The sequence below is a fragment of the Anolis carolinensis genome, chromosome 2 (genome assembly GCF_035594765.1).
Source record: "Anolis carolinensis isolate JA03-04 chromosome 2, rAnoCar3.1.pri, whole genome shotgun sequence".
NCBI lineage: Eukaryota > Metazoa > Chordata > Lepidosauria > Squamata > Dactyloidae > Anolis > Anolis carolinensis.
The window spans coordinates 133,534,808-133,562,775 of record NC_085842.1 but is presented as its reverse complement, the minus strand read 5'-3'; the positions used below and the strand labels follow the sequence as shown (position 1 = coordinate 133,562,775).

The window sequence follows — 27,968 nt, the reverse complement described above, 5'->3', positions numbered from 1 at the left end:
TGTATTCCTTGCACCGTCTCCCAGTTCTAGGGGAACCCCAAAAAGCCCTTTTGCCTGCTGGGCTGCTGGAGAACCTCTGGGATTCATCTCTTCCCCCCACCCATTGGAAACACACAGGAGATCGAAGCCCTTTGAATGGCTCATGGGACTACCTGTGTCTGTCTCCCAACACATGGGGATGCTGGATCTCATGTTTCTCCCCCATTGTGAATCCCACATGTGTCTCCTATCAATTTTATTTTATTTTTATTATTTTTATTATTCTACTTTCTGATATCTTGCCCCTTACAAAAGAAGCACTGTGACCCTGATGTGAACTTTTGACCAGCGCACCATCCTGATCTGAGCATCACCAGGATGCCTCAGGCTATGTACTACCAGTATGGATTCATGAGCACCCTCTGGAAAATAAAACAATGGACTTCTTCTCAAACCTCAGAGGTGATGCCAGGCCATTTGAGAATGAAGAAACCTTTGGACATTTCAATCATTCACCTAAATGGCTTACCTCCTCCGCGGGGAGATAAGAGTAAGCCGCAGCTATCAAAACAAAGCCATCTTCCTTCCTTGGACTCTGAATCATTTTAATCCCATCAAGATCCCCGATGCTTCTGCTCTTTTGACAATAGGACTGGCATCCAGGTGTCAAGATTCCCATCCAAGGGACTTATTATTTCAATTAAGGTATCAATAGCCAGGTCCGGTTTGCAGGGCCCTGGGGCTCTTGCCAGACTGCTTGACAAAGGACCTGGCATAAGGTCACTCAATCCTGTCATCAACACATGTTTGCCTTTGTTTTTCCTGCTGCTGCACTTCCATCTCCCCCATTGGCCAGCCAGGGAGAGATGTCACAGGCAGGCGGCGCTCTCTCATTGGCCGAGGCATGTCAAACTCCTGCCAATCACAGCCAGGGGTGGTGGGAATTTTGAACCTGAAAACTTTATAAAAGTGCATGCTTTGCTATGTTATGTATCTCGGTCTATTTTTGGCGAACTATCGCAGGCTGACATCATTTTCAGCTGAAATTAAATAAAATTCCTTGGTGGCTTTTGCTTCGACTTGGTGAGTTATATTCTGGTAATTATTGGCTTCTTTTTCTCACCAGGCTTAACCCACAGCTTGGATTTCACTATCCAATGCTGCTCTAAATTGCTCGTTAACAATACTTAGTTTAGAAAATTATTTCTCCACTGAAAGATAACAGTCAAAGGAACAAGGACTACATTTGTTGCTACAGCAAAGGGCAGCACAAATATCAATAGCTCAAATCTGAAACCTGTTTTGTATGATACAATAAAAAATGAATTGCACCATTTCCACTACATGCCAACCAAGTAATTCCAGTAATATTTAGACAGTATTTACAGGGCTAAAAAATACAGAATCATTGTTTGGAAGCTTCAACCAGTTGTAACTTTCTTGGCACATTTACTACATATTTATAATATCTATCAGACCACTGATCAAATTTGCCTGTTTTGTAGCATTTTCTTTGCTGGAGAAGGTGGCATTTTAGTTCTGGCATATCATGAAGGAAGGCCTCTTTGAATTTATGTCAGTCTTTCCTCTCTTCAGATCAAAGTAGATTTGTTAAAGTAGGCTTCACTCAGAGCCAGATGGAATAACTGCTATAAAACCACACTCTCTGGAAAAGCTTCATTCAGTCAGCTTTGCCCCCTGTACAAGGGCCATTTGGGTTAAATAGTGATAATAGCCATGCCAATTAGTGTTAACATGCAAAGAAGACAGATTGCCTTTGGAGGCTTACACTTTCATAAAGCAAATAACAAAACAAAAAAGGAGTCTCCAAAGATGTAAGCAAACACAGGGAGAACCTAAACAAATAGAACAGAATTCAGACTCTCTCAACTATTAGAGAGATCTCGCTACAACTTGAGATAAATACCCCCCCAACTTTTCCAAATACTTATATTTTCTCAAAGGGTCCACTCATACAAATAGAAGCAACGGAACTTAGATATCCCCAACTACTAGGGAAATCATTGCTATAACTTGAAATAAATAAGCCTCCTCCCCGCCATTTCTAAATACAGTTGATCCTCCATATGTGCAAGTCTTAGAGGTGAAGGAATTACAGAAAAGTGGAAACCCATGATTAATGAATCATTTTATACTTTCATGCTTCAAGGTGTCTTATTTACAACCACATCTTTACCATATTGTAAGATGTAGGAAAATATATACATAAAATAATGCAAATGTGTCACTGCATCCGTATGTTTGTTTGCTTAAAGAAGGGGGGTACTGAGTTGTTGTTTTTTTTCCTGAAAGTGGGGAGGAAAGCCAAATAAGTTTGGGAACTTCTGCTCCGTATGAAGACAGATTCATAGAGTTGGAAGAAACCACAAGGGCCATCCAGTCCAATCTCATCCTACCATGCAAGAACACACAAACCACTCTTGACCAGTGGCCATCCATCTAACATTCGTACATGAAGATATACCATCTTTTCTGTCCTAACCCCGGTCTGTGGTTAATGGGATTGAGGTATGGTACTTGAAAAAGGGGGAACAAGGTCTTCCATCCCAAAATACAGATTTTAAAATTTTGCAATTTACAGGCTTAAACCTCTCCACAACGACCTCTTTTGACCACTAACCAAATGAGGGAACAAAATAAATTCAGAAAGGGCCTCTTAACAGTACTAACAATTACCGTAGGTAATGTCCACCAGTGAAAAAATGTGAAAAAATCTTTAATAGTTGTTATAAGACCCCCAGCCTTAGAAGTGGCATGAGTACTGGCAGCTTTCCTTTTCAAAGTCAAACATCTACTGAATTGGTATATGGCACTTGATGTGAGATAGGCAGTCCATAAAATTCACAGATATTGCCAATGAGAGAAAGAGAGTCAGTAAATAGACAAGGACCATTAGGCTAAAAAGGAATATTCTCATACAATGCTTGCTGGACATGAGGCTCATTCACACAACAACATTATTATAATATCATGATTTTACTTTAACTGTTATGCCTGCCTCCAATGGAATTCTGAGATTTGTAGTTTGGTTAGAGGCATCAGAGTATTTCAAAGTTTCCATAGGAGGCAGCCATGGCAACTGAAGTGGAGTCATGGCATTATCATTCTATAGTGTGAATTGTCCAATGTGAAGATAATGACTGCAATATATGGATACATTTAACTCATCCCAAGTCTCAGGTAGGAAATACAATCCAGAGAAAATAAAAAGGCACCCCTAATGGATAATGCATTTCAACATTTGTTGCTTTCTGATTATATAAATAAAACTAGGATTGCCTCAAACAGACAGGGTTCTACTTGCTCAATACAGTGTAAAGCTGGGGTGACATTGTCCCTTTCGAAAAAGAATCGGTAAGTGCTCATGAGCCCTCATTTTATTCACTGTGTTAGCATGCTTCCAACGGGGATAATCTCTATTAAACCATCTGTGCTCCCATCTTTGCTCAGCTTGCACCCGCTGGGCTCCCTGTAAAATTGCAGCATCTGTGAACCTGTATACATGGATTCCAGTCCCTGTCCTATTAGCTAAAAATCCTCAGCTCAAAACCTGACAAAACAGATGTACCTCGATGTCTCAAACAGCACAAGCCAACCTGGAGACAGTATCTTCTGCATGGAATGCTTTCTTCTAAATCACTATTCTCTCCCCTTACCTTGAGAACCTCCACAATTTACTGTATACCCAATTCAACTTGAGTCTTATTCAGCTAGCTGAATAACAGAGAGAAATTAAAGCCACTCTGGTGCAGAACTGAAGTTACATTTGCAGTAATCATATTGTATCCAGAATCAGACCATCTAGCTGGGCAACGTTCAGTCTAATTTGTCCTCTCACAAAAACAGAAGAACTTGATCTGTAATCAACGGCAATATAACTTTAGAACTAGAAATAAAATTTAAGACCACGAGTAATAGGACAGTTCAAACATAGTACCAAATCATAGTTTGACTTGAAAGCCTTATTCCCACTAACTTTCTTTTGATCCAATTCAGCTAGCTACTCCCTTTGCATTAGGCAGTCTATTGCCTTCTCATTGCATTAAAACCGGCAAAAAACAGTTTGTGTTTTCTCTCAAGACCACATTAACAAAACAGCTTCTAACCATGAATCAGATCATAACTTATGCTATGGAGAAAGCAAATCAACGGAAGGGGGGAGCAAGCGAGCTATCTACATGTCATCTACATCTACAGTTTCTCTTGTTATGTGATAGCCGAGAGTTAGATCACTTTGGCTTTCAAGAACAAGACTTAGTGATCAGAAAACATGGCAACACTATTTTAACTGTAAAAAATTGTCTTGCTAAAGTCACTAGACAATGCAAAATAGCAATTCGCACCAATTGATCCCCCAGCTGAATTTCAAAGATCATACCATAATATGCCCTAACTGAACAATTCAAATTCACAATCCATTTCTTTCTTTCAAAATAATGGAAGCAGAATAGAGCCTAAAATTATATGTCTTGGGTGGGGGAATGTGATCAATTCAAGCATCTCAACGTTTTCTATTCCCTGTTTATTTTTGCAAGGCTGTACTTCCAGAGGTAATTTACAAGAGAGATAACACTGAAATTTGTGCAGGACGAAGGTTAATGTAGGCCGTGCACATCGTGCGCAGACAGTACAGACACATTTAGGTGTGCTGGAGTCTAAGAAGCAACATTAAAAATGCAGGCAGGCAACTCATCAGAGAACAACTTAATCTGTCTAAATATTCTCATTACGTACATGGCATTCCGTTTCCATTCTTGAAGTATAGAAACAGATACTATTTCCAGGACTTTTGGCACATAGCATGAAATGGGATTTTATGTCAGTCACTCTTTTCTTTTCCAGCTCAAAAGCTGCAGCACTTGAAATGTATTACTACAATGGAAAGGGCAGGAACAGGAATGAAGAAAAATAGAGTTTTTGTGAGGGAGAGAATAAAGCTCTTGTAAGAGAAAAAGTGTCCAGTTCATTCAGCAGTTGTGGTTACTGTCAGCTTTAAAGCAGAACTGTAACTATCTCCAGAGAGACAAACATCTTATGAGCTTTGGTTTTACTTTTTTTTAAAATTTCTTTTTGATACATCATAACAATTAACTATTTTTGCCATACATAACTTATTTCAGTATACATTGTTCCAAACGTAACTATTTCTTAAATGACATTTTAAACAGTTCTTAGAAATGTTTCACCCTCCACCCCCACCCTCCCCCCATACCCCCCACCCCCCTGGAACAGCCATTCAAAATTGTCAATACATCAGTTTAATCGTGTGGAACGCCTGGTTCAAGGTGCGGTATCTTTCGTCTCCATCTATTTTGTCGATTAGAACAGTCCATTTCCTTAACCAGTCTTGATCTTTTAGGCTATTTGTATATATATTTTTATTTTGAATGATGAAATCGTTAATTATATATTCTGATATATAACTCCACCAGGTTTCTACATCCCATTTTGTATCATCCCTCCATCCTCGGGCTATCGTGGCTTGTATTGCGGCTGTCATATATTTTAGAATCTCTGTCCAGTTATTATCTTCCCTTACCTTTACTGTGAGAGACATGTATCTAGCTTTGTGCCATATTAATTCTTTCCCTATTATTTCTTCCATTATTTTTCTTATTTTTCTATAGAAGTTCTGAGTTTTTCTACAGTCCCACCACATGTGGGAAAATGTACCTATTTCCCCACAGTTATGCCAACACTTATTTGAAGTATTTCCCGTTATATGTGCTACTTGGAGTGGGGTTCTATACCATTTAGATATTATTTTCCTTTGTGTTTCTTTAATCCTTATATGCTTAATTTTAGGAATATTGTCAATCCAAGTCCCAATTAATTTCTCCGTGAAGTTTTTTTCCTGTTTCCAATTATCTATAATGGTTATCTTTGTATTGTAAGTTAATGTGATTAGTACATCATACAATAGCCCAGTTATTCCTTTATCTATTTCTATTTTCCTTTTAATTATTCTATCCAGTGGGGTTTCAACAACTTCTCTTCTTTTCATGGCCTGGGCTTTACTGGACAGACCTAACCATGCTATCCAGTTCCCTTGACCACATTTATCTTTTATTTTATTCCACTTTAGTATTTCTCCTTTGGGATTCATGATGTCCCAATCCTTTTGAAACCGTTTTCCTTCAGTGCCCTAATTAGATTTGTGAATGTCTTGTCCTTATTTTCCAATGTTTCTAGTGGGAAAGGGTCAATTTTATTTATTTGTAATTTATTTTGCCATTTTTTCCAGATTAACAACATTGAAAAACAAGGGCCCGCTTTTAAATTCTTTAAGTCTTTTCTATCAATTCTCTCTCCCAATAATGTTCCCCTTTGCCAATTATTTGCTTCCTTTTCTATTTGCACCCATTTTTTTGACCCTTCCAATTCGAATTCTAATAGCCTCGCTAACTGGCTTGCCTCGTAGTATATTCCCAACGAGGGAGCTCCCCAACCACCCATTTCTTGTTTACTATAGTATAAAAAGTTGGCAATTCTATTTTTGTTTCCTCCCACTACCCATTGTTTGATAGAGTTATCCCACTTCTTCAACAAATTGGTAGGAATATTCACCGGGAGGGTTTGGAACAAGAATAAAAATTTGGGCAAGATCTTCATCTTATAGATTTTTAGCCTTGTAGATATGTCTTGGAATTTCTTTCCCCATGTAATAATTTGTTTGCTTATATTTTTCCATAGGTGATTATAGTTCATTTGTATGATATTGTTGATGTTTTTTGGCATATCCACTCCTAGGTATTTCATCTTCTTTTTCCCCAATTTTACTCCCATAATGTTTTGAACCTTCTTGAGCTCTTCCCATGTTAAATTTTTATGTAATATCTCTGATTTGCCTAAATTTATTGTGAGGCCCGAAGTTTTTCCAAAGTTTTTAACTGTTTTGACTAATGATTGTAGTGATTCCTCCACCTCCCCTAAAATTATCATAACGTAATCAGCATATAAATTAATCTTAATGTCTTCCTTGCCCACCTTATAGCCTTTAATGACCGGGTTATTCCTTACTAGGTTTGCTAAAGGTTCAATGGCTAATGAAAATAGGGCCGGGGAAAGGGGGCATCCTTGTTTAGTTCCTCTATTAATATTTATTTGTCTGGTTTGTGTCCCATTTACTGAGATAGTTGCTTTGTTTTCACTATATAGTTCTTTTATTACCTTGCACACTTTCCCCCCCATATTACATTCCTCGCAGAGTCTGTTCAAATATTTGTGATCTATTGAGTCGAATGCTTTGCAAAAGTCCAATTTTAATATAAGTACTTTAGATTTTTTTCCTGTGGCATGGTTCAAAATGTTCAAAATATTCCTTATAGGGTCCGCTAATTTCCTGTTTTTTACAAATCCGTATTGATCTTCATTAATTATATCCGGTATTATATCTCTCAGTCTTTTTGCTAATATTTTAGTAAATATTTTGTAGTCCGCAGTCTCCATTATTTCATTAAACAGTGTAAAAAGGTTGGGGGTAATATCGTCTTTAAATATTTTATAGAAGTTTGTTGTAAAGCCATCTGGCCCAGGTGATGAATTTATTTTTAGACTTTCTATTGTTTGTTCAATTTCTGTTTTAGTTATTGTACTATTTAGATTAGATTTTGCCTGTGAATTTATTATTTTTTCCAAGAGGCCTACTTGTTTGATTGACTCTTTACCTTCGTAAAGTTTTTCATAGTAATGAGCCATAATCTCCCTGATTTCCTCCTCTGTAGATCTCAAATGTCCTCTATCATCTTTCAACTTAAGTATTCTGTTTCTAGCTTGTTTTGATTTTAGGACTCTGGCCAATCTCTTCGAATTATTAATTGAATTGATTTGATAGTCATTTTTAACCCATAAGTATTTTTTGTGGTCTCTATTTTATCTAAATTCTCCAATTGCTTTTTTTTTCTTTCCAGTTTGTCTTATTATCTACTGTTGGATTTTTTTGGAATCGTAGGAATGCGTCCTCAGTCTCTAATCTTAATTTGTCAAATGTATGCTTTTCTTTCCTATTGATCCCTATTTCCAATGAGATGCAAGTGCCCCTTATGGTTGCTTTAAAAGCATCCCATAAAGTCTCTTCTTTTATTTGTGGTTGTCTATTAAATCGAAAAAATTCTTGAATCTGTTGTTTAATGACCTGTTTATCCTTTTCATTGAATGTTACCTTGGGGTTGAATATCCATTTCCTCGGTGGCTTCCTTACTGGGTTTCCTAATTTTAACAGGAGGGGGGCATGATCTCCTGGCCAGTCGTTCCCCACTTTAATCTCCTTTATTTGTCTTTAATTATTAATTCCAACTATGAAGTAGTCTATTGCAGTGAATTTTGTATGCCTATGGGAATAAAAGGTTGGGGTATTTGCCTCCACTCCCAATCTATTATGCACTTCTATGAGGTTCCACTTTTTGAAATTGATTTTGCATTCAGGCTTACCTGGGTTCCACCCTGTTTTTTTGTTTGTTTATATAGTTCCATGTTAAGATCTCCCCCTATTATTATATCTCCTTTTGCTTGTTTTTCAATTTTAGCACAATACTTTTGTATAAATCCTAGCTGATTTTTATTAGGGGCATAAATACTTACTATAGTGGTTTCATTATTGTTTAACTTTCCCCTTATCATCACGAATCTTCCTTCCTTATCTACGATTTTTTTCTCTAACTCAAATCTATGTATATCCTTTATTAATATTGCCACTCCTCTAGACTTATTTGACCCCTGGGATTCATATTGTAGTTCCCATCTATTTAGATTTAACAATTTTGTTCTATCCCATCCTTTGTGTGTTTCCTGAAGTAGGCATACATCAATGTGCTCTTCCAGTCACTCTTTTCTTTTCCAGCTCAAAAGCTGCAGCACTTGAAATGTATTACTACAATGAAAAGGGCAGGAACAGGAATGAAGAAAAATAGAGTTTTTGTAAGGGAGAGAATAAAGCTCTTGTAAGAGAAAAAGTGTCCAATTCATTCAGCAGTTGTGGTTACTGTCAGCTTTAAAGCAGAACTGTAACTATCTCCAGAGAGACAAACATCTTATGAGCTTTGGTTTTCCTGGCTATAGAAGCCCAACTGATGAGAAATGCGTATGCACTATGAAATCATTGTTCAAAATGGGTAGTGGCAACTGTTTATAGTGTTCTGGAAAAATCTGAAGAATAGGCAGGTAGTCAAAAAGAGGCATCACTGAGACATCGTTTCACTGAAGTATCCCAAACTATTTTTCTATTATAAAATAAAATAAGCATCTTAGAGAGGCTATTGCTCATGTGCACTAATAATAATAATCATCATCATCATCATCTTTATTCTTATACCCCGCCTCCATCTCCCCATAGGGACTTGGGGCGGCTTACATGGGGCAAAAGCCCAGACCAATACAATAAAAAACCTAAAGCATCAAATAACAAAAACCGTGCACATGAAAATCAACATTAACATTAAAATAGCAAAACATTGGTAAACAACATAAATTAAAAGCAACAAGTACAGCAATAAGATCATAAGACCACCATGTTCTGAAGGAAAACCCAATAGTGCAGAATACATAATAACTAGTCAGAATGGTTCTTTTCAAAACAAATCTATCCATACATAAAATGACAGATGAATTATAGGATCTGCTTTAAACTCAAAGTCCCTCAGCATATCCTCTCCATTTCTGGTCAAAGTACTCAATATGCTTGATTCCGAGGCTACCAAATTCATCAAGGAAGGAAGGAAAGAAGGAAAGCAGGCAGGCAGGCAGGCAGGCAGGCAGGCAGGCAGGAAGGAAGGAAGGAAGGAAGGAAGGCAGAAAAGGAGGAGGAGGGGGGAGGGAGGGAAGGTGTGAAGGCACTTTATAATTTCCGAACAACTGCAGCCAGACCTTCCTAGAAACCTGGCTGATATTTTAGAAACAAAAAAAATCCAGTCCATTCACACTATCGAAAAGGAATTCTGTGATTGCAGACAACATCTCTGCGAGCTTCAATATAAATTTCTTATAATAAAAAAGTGTTGCTGCTGCTACTACTACAAACCAACAATGAATGACTCAGCTAACAGTTTTTCAAATTAGTGGCTTAAACCCAATAACATGTACACTAGCACAGTGAGTCTTTCCCCCCTTTTCCTGCTGTCCTCCAATACTGCTCAAAATCCTGCTGCATGTGTTTTTCTAGCCCTCTACAGCAAGAATGAGAGCACACCTGAGGGAGGGGGTTATGTTGCAGAGAACTGTCCTCTCCTGTTTCCACCTCTGGACAGTGATCCACCAATAGACCCTCTGGATCTCACCTCCCATATTGAATCAATCCCTTTTAATCATCCAATTCATTGCACCACTTCTCGCTTCAGTCTTCTTTATCAAATCATTTCGCTAATAAAGTCTCATCTTCCCTGCCCTTTGCAGCATCTATTTTTCCTTACCATAAGGTAAAGGTTTCCCCTGACATTAAGTCCAGTCATGTCTGACTCTGGAGGTTGGTGCTCATCTCCATTTCTAAGCCGAAGAGCCGGCGTTGTCCGTAGACACCTCCAAGGTCATGTGGCCAGCATGACTGCATGGAGCACCGTTACCTTCCTACCAGAGATCCTGTGATCTACTCACATTAGCATGTTTTCGAACTGTTAGGTTGGCAGAAGCTGGAGCTAACAGCGGCTGCTCCCGGGGTTTGAACCTGGGACCTTTCCTTACCATAGGTTCTGGATAAAGGTTTACTAATTTCTTTAAAGCATTTATATCTCATCCTTTAGACAAAAAGATATCTCAAGTGGCTTAGAAAATTAAAGAGCAAGGGAGTTCCTGCTCTTTTTAAAATCTAAATGTTAGGTATGACACACGAAACAAGTAACAGAGAGTGAGGAGAGAGAAAAATTAACAGAAAAGGTCCTGGTATAACGCTCAGTAAAAAAAGGGGGAATTTTCATTTCTTTAGTGTTGTATTTGGGGTAAAAGGAATCTAACTTTCAAAGAAACACAGGACTGCTTTGATTTTATGGTTCACTCCAATTTGCTGTGAAAAATGAAGCAGCCAGGGAAAGTGCAAGCCCATATTTTGCCCCCAATCTGATCACACATCAAAGTGGTTGGCTAGAGGTTAGCAATTCTGAGAACTCAAAGCTATGCGGCAAAGTAATGGCAGACAATGATGGGTAAGGTGTTGTTACTGATCTGTGCAATTTTATCAACTCTTCCATGTTCATTTAACAATGCAATAGAAGCTATTTAGAAGATAAGAGTTACTCATGACTCTGTAATAATGGTGAAACTGGCTTAGAAAGGCAAAAGACAGAAAAACTATGAAATACCCATCAAAACAAAGCAAAGACAAAGCAAATAAAACCACATAACTTGTCTTACACGGAGCAAAAATCTACTCCTATTTCAGTCTCCTCCCCTTATAATAATTTTCATGAATTATTGGTACAATATCTAGAGGGTGCAGGCAGTAATTAATGCCTGAATGCCTTTTCTGTCATGTTTCTTCTGGTGGCTCAGAGTTATGGAAATTCTGTTAGAAAATCTTCAATCATGCAGGAAATTTTGAAGAAGCAGACCTAGATGCAGTTTAATAAAGCAATAATATTTCTTTTAAATAATTAACCAGGTTGTGACATTTGCTAATATTCCTAAGACCCAGCTCCTGCTTCAGCATTATTATTATTGCTAGAAAGGGGGAAAGGATGTGCTGCTCAGGGAAATGAACTAACACAAACACACACAAGTGTGCCCTCAGGTAAAAACAGAGTACAATGCACCAGGTAATTTTCTCCTTATCATTTACCCATGGCTCAGTAATAGACAGTGTAAAAAAATATTGGTTGTCAATATTTTTATTGAAAAGGGGGTCCACCTACAACTATGTCACTCAGTTAGTCACAATCTGTTCCTCAGCTTTTGCACGGATCACAACATCTTCTCTAATCACCTCCATACGTATCTATTCTGGCATGAGTTCACCAGTGTACCATTGTATGACCATGTTCATCTCTAACATTATAGGCCATACAGAATGAATCAGACCATAGGGTGGGAGGGCAACCACTCAATTTTTAAAGAAATAAATACAAATTTAAAACAGGTGAGTGGAAAAAGATATAATTAAAATCATTAAAATGGTAATACAATGCAAGTTATAGTTTCACATAGTAATAATACAGAACCTTTATTATATTTTCAAGCTACTAAAAGGTCATTACTACTTTAAACATATTTTCTAATGTGTAAGGGGCCCACTTGCCATTGGGCAAGCTGACACCCTAGCTAGTCCACTACTGCTTGTGCTTGTATCAGCCCTCAGCAACAATATTTATTTAACAATTCACAAAGTTGAGTATTATTTGTTTCCCCTGTTTCTTACTTGGAATCAATCTGTATATATTTGGGTGCTATTAAGTAACAAATGTTACCAAGTAGCAAATTCTAGACAGAAGCATTTTATGATATCTCTCCCTGTCAGGACACAACTACAACACTCCCATAACAGAAAAAAATCTTAAGAATTCCAAAAATTAGCACACACATATAAGTAACAGAGTCAAGAGAAAAATCCTCACATAGTAGTCTTCCATCTATACGCATTAGAGAGAATGTGACCAATGGAGACAATGTTGTCTTGATAAAAGGGCATTTGTTAGAAAGCCAACTACAGAAAAAGGTTGTCCTTCTTAAATGGTAATGTATTCTTGTACACAGCATCCAACCACCCTTTTCCATGCACATATTTTTACAATATAAGAAGATACATTCATGAGATATAATAAAGCCTTTATAAGACCTATATCACTTCCCTGGCAATACAAACATTTTGGCTTTGAAGAACTGCTTATTATAACATAAAACAATAAAACAAGCGAAATGTACAACAGCAGCCAACTGAAAGCTGTTCACATGATGCCTACAACTGCAGTGTGAACCCACTCTGAGCAGTTTACATTCTGTGATACCATAACTGATATCAATAATTTACTTTTAGCTGAATTGACTACCAAGTTACAGTTTTCTATTCATTGTAGTCTTTTTAAAAGAAGGAGGCATTAATATCAATTTAATTGTCTTGGTTGAAGATACTCACCAGATAAATTCTGTAAGCATCAATCCTTCTAATTCGTCCCCAGCACTTGTCTGTATCATTGTACTTCGTACTATCTTCAACACTGCATGAATGATTGACGTTACTGCTGCTGAAAAAGGGGAGAAAAACATACCAGACTACAATTAATATACCTCTGACAATATGAGAAGATTTTTCATTCAAACTTCTAAATTCTCATTTTGGGTTCAGAAAAAAGGCTTGGTGAGAAAGAAATGGTTTTGGGTATTAGAAAATAGCAGGGTTTGTTTGTTTTTTTAAAAAAATGATAATATAATCTAAAATTGTACTTTTCTGGAACTATTTAAAAGACATATTCAACAGCAACATTAGAGGGGAAATAATCATTCATCTAAGCTAAATTTATGGGAGCAATATTAGTCATTTAATCAAATTGCTTCAATTGGTTAAATCTGTATTAGTTTGTTTTAGAAGACACAATATTTCTGAACAAAAGCCTACTTTGTTTTTTGATGATGTACATATATGTTGCATCAAACTACCCTCTTAGAACAGGAAGACATATCAGTGCAAAAAAGCAGTGGTGTCTTCTCCAAGGTGGCATAAGCACTTTTTTCACTAGCTAATCAGGGATATCTTTTAATAAAGTACTCTAAATGATTAACAGGGTAAATATTGCTGTGCTACAAAGAGGCAAAGCTGAAATCAGTCTTTAGACTGATTTAACACTGTACTAAGCAAAGCTAAATTAGATTGGAACACTAGCTTTGGGAAATACATTTGAAAAATACAGTGGAAACTATTTACATACAGGCTAGGAACCAGGCTTCAGTGAGAGCTATGAATGTGAAATAATGAAGTCATTATCCAACATTCCAGCAAGATGTTTCACAAAATGTTGTCATCAAAAGTACACTCACCAGGTCACCTGCATAAGTGAAACTGGAACAGCAGCCGCATATATTGCCAGATCACCATAGAGGTAAATGATTATACAGAAATAAAACAAATTGACTCCCACTGCAAAGAAAGGAAACATTAGATGCATTAGGCTAGATCAGTATATTCCTGAAACTTTTTGCACTTTATACCAAAAAATGACAGCCTACTTTATTAAAACTGGTAGAATTGGAAGTTTAACAAAAAGGCCAAAAAGCTTGCACAGAAGAGGTTTATCCACATATGGCAAAATTATAGTAACTTATGAAGAATCTTAAAGTCTTACATGCTATCCTATATAGCTCAGTTATTGTGATCAATGAAATCTTCTCAAGTCTACAACTGTAAACAAAAAACCATGGTAAGCAGACTCAGCCTGCATTATAAAGATACATCTGATCTGTCTTAATTTATGAGATATAGAAATCAGGATGCTCTATGGGTAAACAGTGGGTCCTCTGGGTCTGAGTAATCTGGCTTCACAAATGTACTAAGGCAATTTAGTTATATGGCTGCATTGCCAAGTAATATGGTTGGCCTTCCACATTTTGCAGGGTTTTTTCTCTCTCTAGGAATTTCTGGGCCCTCCAGTGCAACCTCTGGCAGAAGTTGGCCATGGAATTGTGCTGGATGACCTAAAGATTTCTGGAGCATTTTTTATTGGTGGTTTTTCATTTTCGTGGGGATCCTGCAACTCCAGTGAATGTGAAGGGATGATTATGCATTGACAATATAGCACAACAATGAACAAGCATAAGCTACGAAATCACCCAGTTTCTGTTCTGTAGACTGCTATGATCTGCATCTGTATTAAGTATATAGATCCTTTAGTAGTAGTATCAAGAAATCAACCCCCACCCAATAAAATGAATTATATACAATATATTAATTATTATCTGTGTGTTCTGTTTATACTGTAAGCTATTAATGTATGTAAATAAAAATTTATATTAAAAATTATTATCTATGGATAATACAGCCAGCACATTGGATTTTTTTTCTCTTTGCCTGCAAAGTAACCTTTCATGAATCTCATTGTAATGTGCTTCACCACATCTTGGAATCCATGGAACAAAGCCCCAAATCATCACAATCACCTAATAATGAAGCAAACCAGTAGTCACAGAGGATGCCCAATGCCCTCGTTTGTCCTCTTCCTAGGAACTTGCTTCATCTATAACACCTATCCAGCCACCCTCTGGGAATCCTCCATTGTATTTAACTGTGCCTTTTGTCAACTGGCCAGCACCTCCTTTGTCTAGATGGCATTGCCCCATCAGAATCATAGAATCATAGAATAGTAGAGTTGGAAGAGACCACATGGGCCATCCAGTCCAACCCCCTGCTAAGAAGCAGGAAATCGCATTCACAGAACCTATCAAACACTTATCAAATAGCATTCCAGCCAGATTCACCCAGTTTCTATGACTCACAACAGATACAAACATCAAAATGAGCAATGACAATCGATTAAATTTCCTGCCTCACTCACCTCTGGCTGGTTCAGAGGCAGAAGCAGATTCATGCTTCCTCCAATGAAGCTGTGGTTCCTAGCCAGCACCCTCTAAGACCAATGGGAAACCAGAATAGCAATTTCAAACTGTTCTGTACTACTATAAATAACCCATGTGTTCACAGTTGGGGTACATCAGTACTTTGAATGCTAGCTCTACTGATATCCTTTCTGGATATTGAGAATTAAAGACTTCTGTTCTTGCCTTCATATCCATTTGTGCTTCTTTCGGCCCTCTGGCTGCTTAGCATTCCAGGTTTTCAAACCCACAATCTACTGGAGATGAAATCACTTAGCAGTAACTCCATTTCAAAACTGGGTGGAATTCCAGTCCCATAAGATTTGCATATTTACATACCCTGTTTCCCCAAAAATAAGACATTGTCTTATATTAATTTTTGCTCCCAAAGATGTGCTAAGTCTTATTTTCAGGGGATGTCTTATTTTTTTTATGAAGAAGAACTCACATTTATTGTTGAACAAAAATGAACATTTATTATATACTGTACAGAGTTGTCATCACAAACCAGCATAACCAGAGAAACTGTGAATCCTATGAAGAATTTCTTGTAACTACAGTAGAGTCTCACTTATCCAAGCCTCGCTTATCCAAGTTTCTGGATTATCCAAGTCATTTTTGTAGTTAATGTTTTCCATATATCGTGATATTTTGGTGCTAAATTCGTAAATACAGTAATTACAACATAGCATTACTGCGTATTGAACTGCTTTTTCTGTCAAATTTGTTGTATAACATGATGTTTTGGTGCTTAATTTGTAAAATCATAACCTAATTTGATGTTTAATAGGCTTTTCCTTAATCCCTCCTTATTATCCAAGATATTCGCTTATCCAAGCTTTAGCTTGGATAAGTGAGACTCTACTGTGTGTGTGTGATATATATATCACAGTCCTAAATGCTTGGGAAGTGTTTGACTTCTGAGTTTGTGATATGAAATCCAGCATATAGATCTTGTTTGCTGTGTTATACTGTGTCCTTCTGTCAATAATAATAATAATAATAATAATAATAATAATAATAATAATAAAGAGGGTTGGAAGAGATCTCTTGGGCCATTTAGTCCAACCCCCTTCTGCCTTTGTGCACCAAAAGCACTAGCAAAGTACCCCTTAATAATTAATAATTAATTAAATAATAATTAAAATACCATTATAAAGAAGCCAAGCTTTGGAAGGCTCGCACCAGGAGAGGGAGGAGGTGGCAAAGGCATGCTCATTTCCCTCCTCCTTCATGCCACATGCACTTTCCTTGGCGGAGGAGGAGGGAGCCGCTGCCATTGGAGCCGGATAAATGGCTTCGATGGGCTGCATGTGGCCCCGGGCCTTAGTTTGGGGACCCCTGGTCTAAACTGTCATAGAAACCAGGTTTCTGAATCCAGATTATCTGCTTTGAAGTGGATGATATGATATCAGTCTAAACTGTCATAGAATCCAGGTTTCTGGATCTAGATTAGCTGCTGGATGATGAGTCTAAACCAGGCCTGGGCCAATTTCGGCCCTCCAGGTGTTTTGGACTTCAATTCCCACAATTCCTAACAGGCTACTGGCTGTTAGAAATTGTGAGAGTTGGAGTCCAAAACACCTGGAGGGCTTAAGTTGGCCCAGGTCTGGTCTAAACTGTCACAGAATCCAGGTTTCTGACTCCAGATGATCTGCTTTGGCCTGGATGGTATGAGTCTACACTGCCAGATAATCCAGTTCAAAGCTGGCAAGCTGGATCTGGAGACTGGTGGGGGAGAGGGGGTAATTCCCCCAAACCTCTACTAGGTCTTATTTTCAGGGGATGGCCTATATTCGGGGAAACATGATATGATAAGAAAAAACATGCCTTTTTTCCAGAAGACATGAAGTGGCAGAAGGCAGAGGAAGAGAATCCACAATTTTACTGACAGAATGGATTACTAGAAGGCAAACAAACTCTGCTCTCATGAGCAGAAATCAATAGAGATAAAGAGATGCCTGACTCTAAAGAAATGAAACCAAAAAGATTTCATTTTAAATGGAAAGAAAGAGATAGAAATAAACATAAACTGTTTCATATAAAGGAGAAAATTTGATTGTGCTGTGAAAGTAAAATATAATGAAGCTCCACAAAAATATTACCAATCTTATAACCAAGCTAGCATTTTATCATTTGTCTTCCAATTAGACACTAGCAACTCTACTTCTCAACAGACTTCAGCTACTATGGTAACATATTGTGCTGCAAAACATTTTAAGCTTAGCAAGCAGAGCAGAAGTATACCCCCTCCCGCATAATTGTGTTTCATAGCATATTGAGAATTGGTCTATATAGTCATTTAGATTTTACAACTCATGGAAAAACATCATTTTGTGATTTATTTGTTTACTTATTTATTTGCTTGCCATTTGTAGATTCTGAATTAATTTGTGATGTTTGAAACATGTTTGATTGTGGTGAAATATATAAACTACCTATGCAGTGCATCTCATGGCCCCTAATCTGCCTGTATTACAGTGTCACAGCTCTTCTAAGACATGTGTTAACATTCTACGTATAAAATAAGAACCAAAAAGAACAATGCAGACCAGTTCTCAATATGTCTGTGACCAGAGCAAAGAAAATAACTATAAAGAATGCAAGTATTCACTACAACTTGCAAAGAAAAAAAAACTCTTCACAAATGCTTTTCTACAGTCTCAGCTACTCAAGAGCACCACTTCCCAAAAATGGCATTAATTAGTGTCCAAATTATGTCCTTTAAATTGATAAAATAAAGGATGAGGTATTTGAGAAGGCTGTAGAAAAATCACTATCATTTATTGTTACTATTTCGCCATTAGAGCAAAGGATCCGCACAGTTAGGTCACTTAACTTCAGCCTGGAGTATATGTGTTTGAAATACTTGCTTCCAAAAAAGCATTTACAGTCAAGTTGGCAATAAGCCAGGTCCTTGAGCAGAAAATAATGAGGTTGGATGTGCTGTTATTCACATGAACCTCTTTCATTTCCTAGGATCCAAACCGAGTGTCAATGCCTTAATCATAGCAACTCAAGGTATTTATTAAAGACAGAAAGTCCAAGAAGAGCATGCTATTTTAAGCCCTCTTAACTTGAAACCTTAGCTTTCCAGCCAGTTTTTCTATTACTCCTTACAACATCTCCAGCTCTTCCTGCTACTTGCTCAGGACTAACAGGAGTCTAAGGTTGAACTTTAAAATAAACAAAGGGTTTCAGGTGAGATTCCAACCCCCGCCGATGCCCGCCTTTCCTACCGACAGAGGGACATTAGCCTCAGCTCTGTTTTATAAACTGCCACCGACCTTCATCAATCAATACTTTCATTACTGGACACAAAACAGGAAGATCAATGACTTCCTACAAGGATGGTACGTGATGCATGTGCCTGGAATCCATTACTACAATAAATGACTCCTGGATCCTTCATACGGAACAGCACCCAGCTCTGCTTCCCTTCACTGGAGATATGCAGAGCACTCCCTGATACTCCCCTGCCAGCTTGTCTGCCTAAAGTGTTATGGCTGCAAATCTATTCCCTACAGAAAACAGTCAAGTCAGAGGTAAAAGATTTATCCACAGCTTAACTTCTAAAACGAGACCCAGAGAATGTTAGATTGTTAAGATAGTCAAGGGAGTGAGGAAAGAATGCTAAGAAAACAAGGATTTTGCTTTTAACAAGCCAATAACTCTAAAAAGGATAAATAACAGAGCCACTATCCATTTCCATTCAACAGAGCCACAACCCACGAAACTTTAAAAGTCTGGTTCTTTGACAGCATGGCATAAATCTTTCCACCATAACAACAAACATAACATAACAACAAAGGTATTATTTTGAAATGGAATATTAACACACTGAGGATTCACACCCTTGTTTCAAGCTCAAATAAAGCCACAATATGCAGAAAAGAAAGGTCCAATTTCACTTTACTGAGCAAACAGAAATTTTGAAACAGTTCAAATGCACAAGGGCTGGTGCTTTCTACAGTGAGAGATGAGATAAGAGAACTGAACACACTATGATGTCTGATTTCTGGTACTCATACAACATCCACCAAGACAAAACAAATAGGAACATCCCTGGTAAGCTAGAGAATGATCTAAATATTGCTAGTGAATATGGTGAAAAGGACTCTGTGCAAATAATACCTCTAGTCTAGCACTGCATAATACGGTGCTTATACTAAAGTAGTCTGCTGATATGTGCAGTCAATAGACAAGTTTTTCTATGAACTCTTAAAGGTAGGGCAAATATATCTTTATCCACAAAAAGGATTCCAAATTCTCACATTTATATTGGATTGTATGATACAAATTTGTTTATGCTGATCATTTAGATAGTTTGACAAGAAATCAAATGTCAGAGAGACAAAGGGGAGGAAAAAACATCAAAAATATGATAGATTCATAGCCAGTTTTTTCAGATCCATATTACAACTCAATAATAGATCAGACAAATCTGATTTATTTACATAACTCTTACATGTGCCTAGGAACTGTATACAGTAATATTATTTTATCTTCCTGGGAATTTTATATGGTTCTACACCTGTTATGTTCAATGGAAACATAAGTGATTATTTTAATGGTTTAAAATGTATATTGCATGTTCAGATGTTGTTGTAAATCGCCTTGGGTCCTCGGAGAAAGGCAATATAGAAACTTCCTAATAAATAATAAATAAATATTTAACAACTTTGTAAGACTGAATCACTTCTCTCAAAAATGTTCTGATACTCTTCTCATTAAATGTCATGTTTGACAATGTGCATCTGAAACTAACATAACCTTTCAAAATTGTGAAGTGACAAGGTGTCATTTTACAAATTCAGCAGTAGAAATCAGAGTCAGGGACAATCCTGGCTTTGAGGGAACATTTCTTTCATCGTAGCTTATAATTATGATTCAGTCTTCTCCCTCTCACTGACTTGTGCTCATGTTTTCATTATGACAGGCACAAGTCTGTGAAACTGCTTTGTAAGTGGAAAGGGTGGAAAACATACATAGAGATGTACCTATCTAGATCACAAAATATTTAGCATCTTGCTTTGTGTTTTGTTTCTTAAGAAACAGCTTTTGTTCAGAACTCACATATATGATTTGAGCACCCTCTACTGGGTGAAGTTAATTTTCATCACCACTACAAATGGATGCATCTGAGGAAGAAGTGAGGTCCTTCTAAAATATAAATGTCAGCCTCAGATGCTCCAAAAGACTTTTCCTTTGTTTCCTTTTTATACTGAAACTGACTAACAAAGCTATTTCTTCAGAAAACTGGATGTAACACATCCTATGTGCTGAAGCTTATAAAGAGACTATTTATTAAGGATATATCAGTCCAAAAAATGATGCAGCTGCTAAAAAGGCCAACGGGATTCTGGCCGGCATAAATAGGGGTACAGCATCTAGATCCAGGGAAGTCATGCTACCCCTCTATTCTGTCTTGGTCAGACCACACCTGGAATACTGTGTCCCATTCTGGGCACCGCAATTGAAGGGAGATGTTGACAAGCTGGAAAGCATCCAGAGGAGGGCGACTAAAATGATCAAGGGTCTGGAGAACAACCCTATGAGGAGCGGCTTAAAAAACTGGGCATGTTTAGCCTGCAGAAGAGAAGGCTGAGAGGAGACATGATAGCCATGTACAAATATGTGAAGGGAAGTCATAGGGAGGAGGGAGCAAGCTTGTTTTCTGCTGCCCTGCAGACTAGGACGCGGAACAATGGCTTCAAAATACAGGAAAGGAATTTCCACCTGAACATCAGGAAGAACTTCCTCACTGTGAGAGCTATTCAGCAGTGGACTGTGGTGGAGGCTCCTTCTTTGGAGGCTTTTAAGCAGAAGCTGGATGGCCATCTGTTGGGGTGCTTTGAATGCGATTTCCTGCTTCTTGGTAGGGGGTTGGACTGGATGGCCCATGAGATCTCTTCCAATTCTACTATTCTATGATTTTATGATTAAAATTTCTACTGTTTAAAATAATAAGATATTTAACTACAGAAGATTCACTCAGTCAGTTGGCTGTCAACAGTCTGTCTACTGTCGGTTTTAAATTCTAAAATGGTCCTTTTAAGATAAATCAAGCCTCATCAAAAATCCACTATCTACATTTGAATTCTACCCTGACATCATCACATGTATTGTATAAACTCTTCATTACATTTATAAATACTAGTGAAAGATATATAGTTAGTCTTCCACATTAACTGGGGTTAGGGAGACAGGACTTCTGTGAAATGGAAAAAAAGCACATAAAACCCACTTTTTTACCCACAGAACAAATCTCTAGTTCTCTTGCACAACTCTATGGTCACCTTTGATCTGAAGCTGACCATAGAGCCACACTGAAAAAACTAGAGATTCCTAAAGAGAACATTTTAATCTGTGAATAATCAAATCCACAAAACTCAAACTCACAAATGTGGAGGGCTGATTGTATCGCCTATGTCTAATGTGAAACCAGAGTCAAAGTTCATGATCTGCAACTTAGATATTACTCCTTTTAACTCTAAATTTTCTTTTTCTGGGCAAAATTAGAAGATAATAGATATAGGACCTTCAGATAAAAAATGTATATACTTTCCTATCACAGAAGCAGGTCAGCTAGATTTAAGCCAACTTTTCGCTTTGAAACATTTCAGTAATATTCTAGTTTCTAAAACTGATACTGTAGCACAATAGGCTGCATACAAATGATGTATTCATTTGAAACTGTCGTTGCTCTGAGGAAGAGCATTAAACACTGTTAAGGAAATGTAACTGATTGGGCTGAAGGAAAACTAACACCACATAGTCAATTGGAAACCAACATATCCAACAGGAGCCATGTCTTGTGGCTTAGAGGTAGTTACCTTTATTGAAGAATAGGGAAGCCATCTGACCCATCTCTGCTCTTTCAGAGATTTCAAAAATATTAGGTGCTTCTCGTCTTTCTATAGATTAAAAGAAAAGACACTCTTAGCTCTTATCTCAAAGGGAGAGTCGTGAAGCTGTGACCCATTCTCCCTTCCCCTTTTCCAGGCGTATGAGAAGGTGGCATAAATTCATTACAATAGAGCAGACAATATTAATATATGCATGTACAATGAAGGAAAACAAATAAGAGCATGTGTGCAATTAGGTTTTGTACATTAATTAACAGGAATATAATTATCATAACTTATGATGTAGTCTCAACAACCCATAGGTTCCCTATAGAGCATTGCTGTACAATTGTGACCCCACAGGAGGCCATGAAGAAGATAGGGCATGTCAGTGGTTTGGTGTTTCCTCGAGTTACAAAAACAGTTGTAATTATAGTCCTCTAAGAATAACGATACTTGCAGGGTGGACATGTATATCTGTTATGCCTGATGCAAGAAAAACATGCAGTAACTTTTAAAGTTTTCCCTCCTTATCAAATACCAGCTTTTAGGAAACTGCACACTATTTCTCACACAGTAGAATGAAATAAGAATCAATTAGTTACTTACGAATAGATAGGATAGGCCGTGTCTCTGTCCGTTCATAGCCATCTGGGAGAAGAATGTCACTATCAGAAACTCCAGATGAAGAGTCTTCTTCCTCGTCATCTTCCTAAAAGAGCAAGAAATGAGTGTGAACAATACAAAATCTAGGATTATTGAAGAAATTAGACAAGAAATAGGATGTCAATCACTAAAAAGCAGATGTTACTTGCTAGAAAAAGGGACTAGGGTCTACTTCTTATTGATAGTACTAGTTTCAGCACAAAAAAACCTAATGAAACCTTTACTAAGTTATGAGTCATTCAAGTTTTTATTATTTCATGTATTTACTTTATTTTTATCCCACCTTGTTCTCAATATAGGGGTGCATGTAAGTGCCATAATTTCTTTGAATCATCTGTAGTTGGGATTAACAATTGGATTTGTCCCAAATCTCTCCTTCTACAAGCTAATATACTTATGTAGTTTTTGTATCTTTAATTATATGGCTCAGCTCCCATGTCAATAGCAAAAAAGAGTAAATTTGTGATGAAACAGGTTTTCCGAGACAGTGAAGAATTTATTGCCATTTCTTAAAGCCAAACATGTAAAATGAAAAACAGAATAAAACAGCGGGAACTTAGCAATAGACCAAGATAAGAAAACAAATTAGAACATGCTACACAAACCTTGTGCTTTTCCATTCTTTTCCAGCGAAGATGAGCATTTGCTGAAGCCATGGCCTCAATTACAAATGTTGTAGTCATATAACTAGCAAGAAAAATTTAAGATACCAATTATACAAGCACAATAAAAATGATTTGCAATATGCCATCCCAACCCACTCAGTCCACAAATCATTATATTTTGAAGGGAAAAATATAAGAAGTATTAAGGATAAAAACTACATTAGACACATTGGGATATGCCCACTTCATTTTTCACTTATCTTTCCTGTTCATGGATAAATACAGGAGTGGCACTCTAAAGACCCATAGAGGTCCCAAGCCCATAGGATGTATTTCCTCAAAATTCATTTTTGCCTCCCAGTTTAGCTCCCCTATGCTTGTGTGTATGCATGCCTTCAGACTGCCTATAGAAACCTCATGACTTCAATACTGGAAATGAAATGGGCTATGGGGGAAAATACCTGAAGCAATGGAATACAGAAAGATGGGCAAGTGAAGAAGGCTCAGTTCTCCTCATTCGCACGGTCCTATTTATGCAAATCTTACAGACACTGTCATTCATGGGACACATGAGCCATACATTTGCCTGCTCTCCATCATATCTAGTTGCTCTCTTAATAGCAAAGTTGAACAGAGTTAGTTGGAGCAAAACTCCCAAACAGCATCATTAATAAAAGGAGAAAAATTAATACAACTCATCAAGAATGTCTCCTGAAAACATTAACTGAAGAAAACCACATCATAAGATTACAATTGTGCCACCTCTATTGGCTGGAATGGAATATCTACTGCATGATATCTCAGTAGATGTTATCCCCCAAATCTTCAAAGAACTACAAAATTAAACCTAATTTGAACAGAAATCCTAAGATAAAGCATGTTTCATAGATACCTCACTATACCATTGATCTTGTTATCTTAGTTGCTTTCGGTGTCAAGAAAGAAAGAAAGAAAAGCAGGGTACAAATAAATACAATCATCATGTAGTAGTAATAGTTATCTACTAACACAGAAATTACATAGTAGTAGTAGTAACAATAATAATAATAATAATACACAATCATGGGGAGATTATAATTTGTCATGATACAGTGTAACATGTGGCCCTCCAGAAGTTGAACTCCAATTCCTATTAAGCTCTGGCAGCATGTCATAATGGGAGTTGCAGTCCAATGACATTGAGAGGGCATCAGATTCTCTAATCCTGATTTATATCCTTGGATGGGAGATATGACTGATGCACAACATTGAAAGGGCTACATCTGTGTTAACAATCAAATCACTTGGGCACAATTACTTTCTTAAAAGTTTGAAAACAGGGCAATGGTTAAAAGCAGTGATCCATCTGTAATTCCCATTCACCGTTACAGTTTGCTTTGTAGATCTTAAAACTGAATTGTCACTACCTCAGTTAAATGGCCCTTTTAAGATCCTTCTCTCATTGCAAGCAAAAATGAAAATCAAGCTGAACTCATTTATCAAGTCTGAATAAGAAATTAGTCTTGCTAGGATTAGAGCATAGTAGGTTCTTCCAGAAGCCTGGGTAATGATTTTCTCCACATTATTTTACTGCGCCAATCATTCTCTGGAGGCTATTAGGAAGCCAGAAGTGCAAAAAAACAAAAACAAAAACAAAAAAAATATCCCTGCTGCATCAGGAAGTGAACAAGAAGAGAAATAAAAGTACCAGGTAGGAAATGTTACATGTAGACTTCACATTTCTGAAATAATGTCTTTTATAAGACCTCAAAAGAAAAAAATTTAGACACAGATAATGTAAGGAGTTATGTCCTTCATCCAAAAGAACCAAAACTTCTGTAATGCTGTCCTTTCCGGAGATGCTAATTAATTTATAAGATTAAGTACTCTCAACTCAGGAAGAAAAGGCATGAGCAGAAAATGTTGCTCTCAATCACTGAAAGCTATACTTTTCCCGTGGAACTACCATAACTATACTATATTTCATCGCATAATAGTCATACTTTTCCCCTTTCTTCCCCCTTCAAAAAAGGGGGTGTGACTATTATGTTATGGGGAAAAAAAGGGGTGCCTATGGAGCTGCGCAGGTAAAGGAGACCTACTAGCTCTATTTGCACGCCTGGCAGTTATGAGGCCTCTCTCGGCTGGCCAAGTGAAGCCTCCTAGCTCTAGCTCCTTCACCCACCCGCACATCTGCCCCTTAGAGCTACGGAGGATGCTCCACGGGGCAGGCGTGCTGGCAAGTGGTACGGCTATTATGCAAAGAATTTTTAAAGACCAAAACTAAGACCCCCAAAAGGGGGGGGGTGCCACTATTACACAATGAAATACAGTACTTAGTGTATTAATTTCCAGTTGCTAACACTTCATCAAAGGTTTAGGCGGTACACTAAATATTAGGAAAAAGCTAACTTAGTTCTCCACTTGGTGTTTTTCTTTTCCATCTTGCACCTACATTCTTGGGCTATTTAAAAAAAGGTTCTCAGTAACAAGGAGAAACTCTTGCTTCCTTTATTTCTGAAAACTATTCAAAAGAATTTGCATTTGAATCCAACCCGCCCTGTAAATTTTATGTGTGAGTCTATGTGAGATGTAAACCAGCCCCTTCACAATCCAAGATGTCCGCAAGGTACAGACAACCCAGGGAAGAAATTAGTCTCTAAGGTTGTGTCTCTCCTTTTAACTTTGAGGGTAGCATATTGGGAATCAGAACTATACATATCTGCATTATTATCAGAGAAATCACACTTTAATTATTTACTTCTGGAGTTTGCCAACACACTGATGGAGGAGAACATGTTATACATGTGATTTAAAATTGGCATGTCAACTACTGACTTCAGCTATCCTTCAAACCAGGAAATCCTGCTATACTGCATCTCTAGTCCTCTATCCCTGCTTATGTTGGTTGGTCTGACAGAAGGTGCACTGCAACAAACTCTGGACTGCCAATTTCCCCCATCTCTGCATTAGGCAGACATTAGGCCCAATTGGATGCTATGTTTATCTGGAATACTACCCTACACAAAGAGCATGCTTTCCATTCCTGGTTTTTGGTACTGCTAAATATCAGGCAACTTACAAAGAATCTGTTTGTGAGTTGCCCTATGTTCTTTGTAAAGAGGAACAGGATATATATTAAATAAACATACAGACATGGTGTACACATAACCAGCAATAAGAACAGAACCATATTAATAACTTGTCTGGGATACTGACTATAGGCAATAGACCTACCTATAGTGGAATCTCTGTGTGTGATGAGATTGTAGACACACATGTGAACACATTATTTGTGCATTACAGCTATGTGTTCAGGAATGGTGTGCCAAATGGGTAGGAATATATGTGCAATTTAATCTATCTCCATCTCTCATGCAATAAATGAATTAGACAAGAATATCATCTAGAATACCTGCAAATGTCTTATAACATCTTACTTAATGAAATCACATTAAGAAAGTTCCTGCAAGAACGGAATTACTTTGACACTAGCTTTACTTGTGACTAATGCAAGTTCTTAGCTGTTTTTTAATAGAAGAGATATAGAGCACAATCTTACCTCATAAATGCTAGGAACATTATTAGGATGAGGCTGACAAGCCAACCAGCTGCAGCAAAGGCCTTTGGCATTGTTAAAGCTCCTGTCCCAACTATTAGATTGAACATGTAAACCAGGCCCACCTGCAATTACAAACATTGTATTAAAAACCTAGGGATTTAAAGTGTTTGATCAGTGTGGAAACTGCACAGCCCTTTCAGTTCCTGGGTCCAATTGACCCCATCCTATCTACTGAGTAGGGTTTAAAAAAACTGAGAAGTATGGGGGAGCAGGACTAGTAAAATTAAACATTTAGCACTATTGAGGGCAAACAGCAAGAAGAACTTGCCCTAAAATCCATTAGAAATAACTTCCAGTTCCAACATCACTTCCAATTCTGACAAAAAGGGAGTGGTGTATAGCTTACTGAGGGTCAGAATGAAAAATGCCGCTCCAGTCTTCAGAGCATGATGCTTAATCCCATGACAGAATGAGGTGGCCAATCCAAAAAGGGCAAAAGGCGACAACTTCACATCAACAATCTAAACTGAGGTACTGTGAAGTTTCAGAAGATCGGTAAAGAAATATCTATTAACTCACATTACATTAGGACAAAGTCACAGACTCCATCAGGGTAGGCAACCTATGTTTCCACATATACTTCTACACAAACACAAGATGGTCTATAAATATAAGAAAATATAATGTCCAGACAGCATATAGTATTATTAAAGTTCCCCGTACAAAGCTCAATTTGGTAGTACCAGACAAAATGAAAAGGAGCAACAGCTCTAACACAAAAGTTATCTAAGTTTGATATAGGTTCCA

At 37.5% G+C, this 27,968-nt stretch overlaps 1 protein-coding gene across 3 annotated transcripts in view; it reads right to left on the bottom strand.

Annotated features, from left to right (window-relative positions):
- Positions 1 to 27,968, bottom strand: part of tmem104 (transmembrane protein 104) — a 105,157-nt gene that overhangs the window by 72,796 nt on the left and 4,393 nt on the right. For 2 of the 3 annotated variants that reach the window (XM_003217220.4, XM_008104482.3), the window contains exons 3-8: positions 27,162 to 27,283; positions 23,621 to 23,702; positions 22,959 to 23,061; positions 22,338 to 22,418; positions 13,951 to 14,050; positions 13,052 to 13,160 (exon numbers count right to left, since the gene is read on the bottom strand). In XM_003217220.4, coding sequence (XP_003217268.1) covers positions 13,052 to 13,160; positions 13,951 to 14,050; positions 22,338 to 22,418; positions 22,959 to 23,061; positions 23,621 to 23,702; positions 27,162 to 27,283 — 597 coding nt within the window. The remainder of the gene's footprint in view (positions 1 to 13,051; positions 13,161 to 13,950; positions 14,051 to 22,337; positions 22,419 to 22,958; positions 23,062 to 23,620; positions 23,703 to 27,161; positions 27,284 to 27,968) is intronic. The other variant, XM_008104483.3, reaches the window with a different exon arrangement.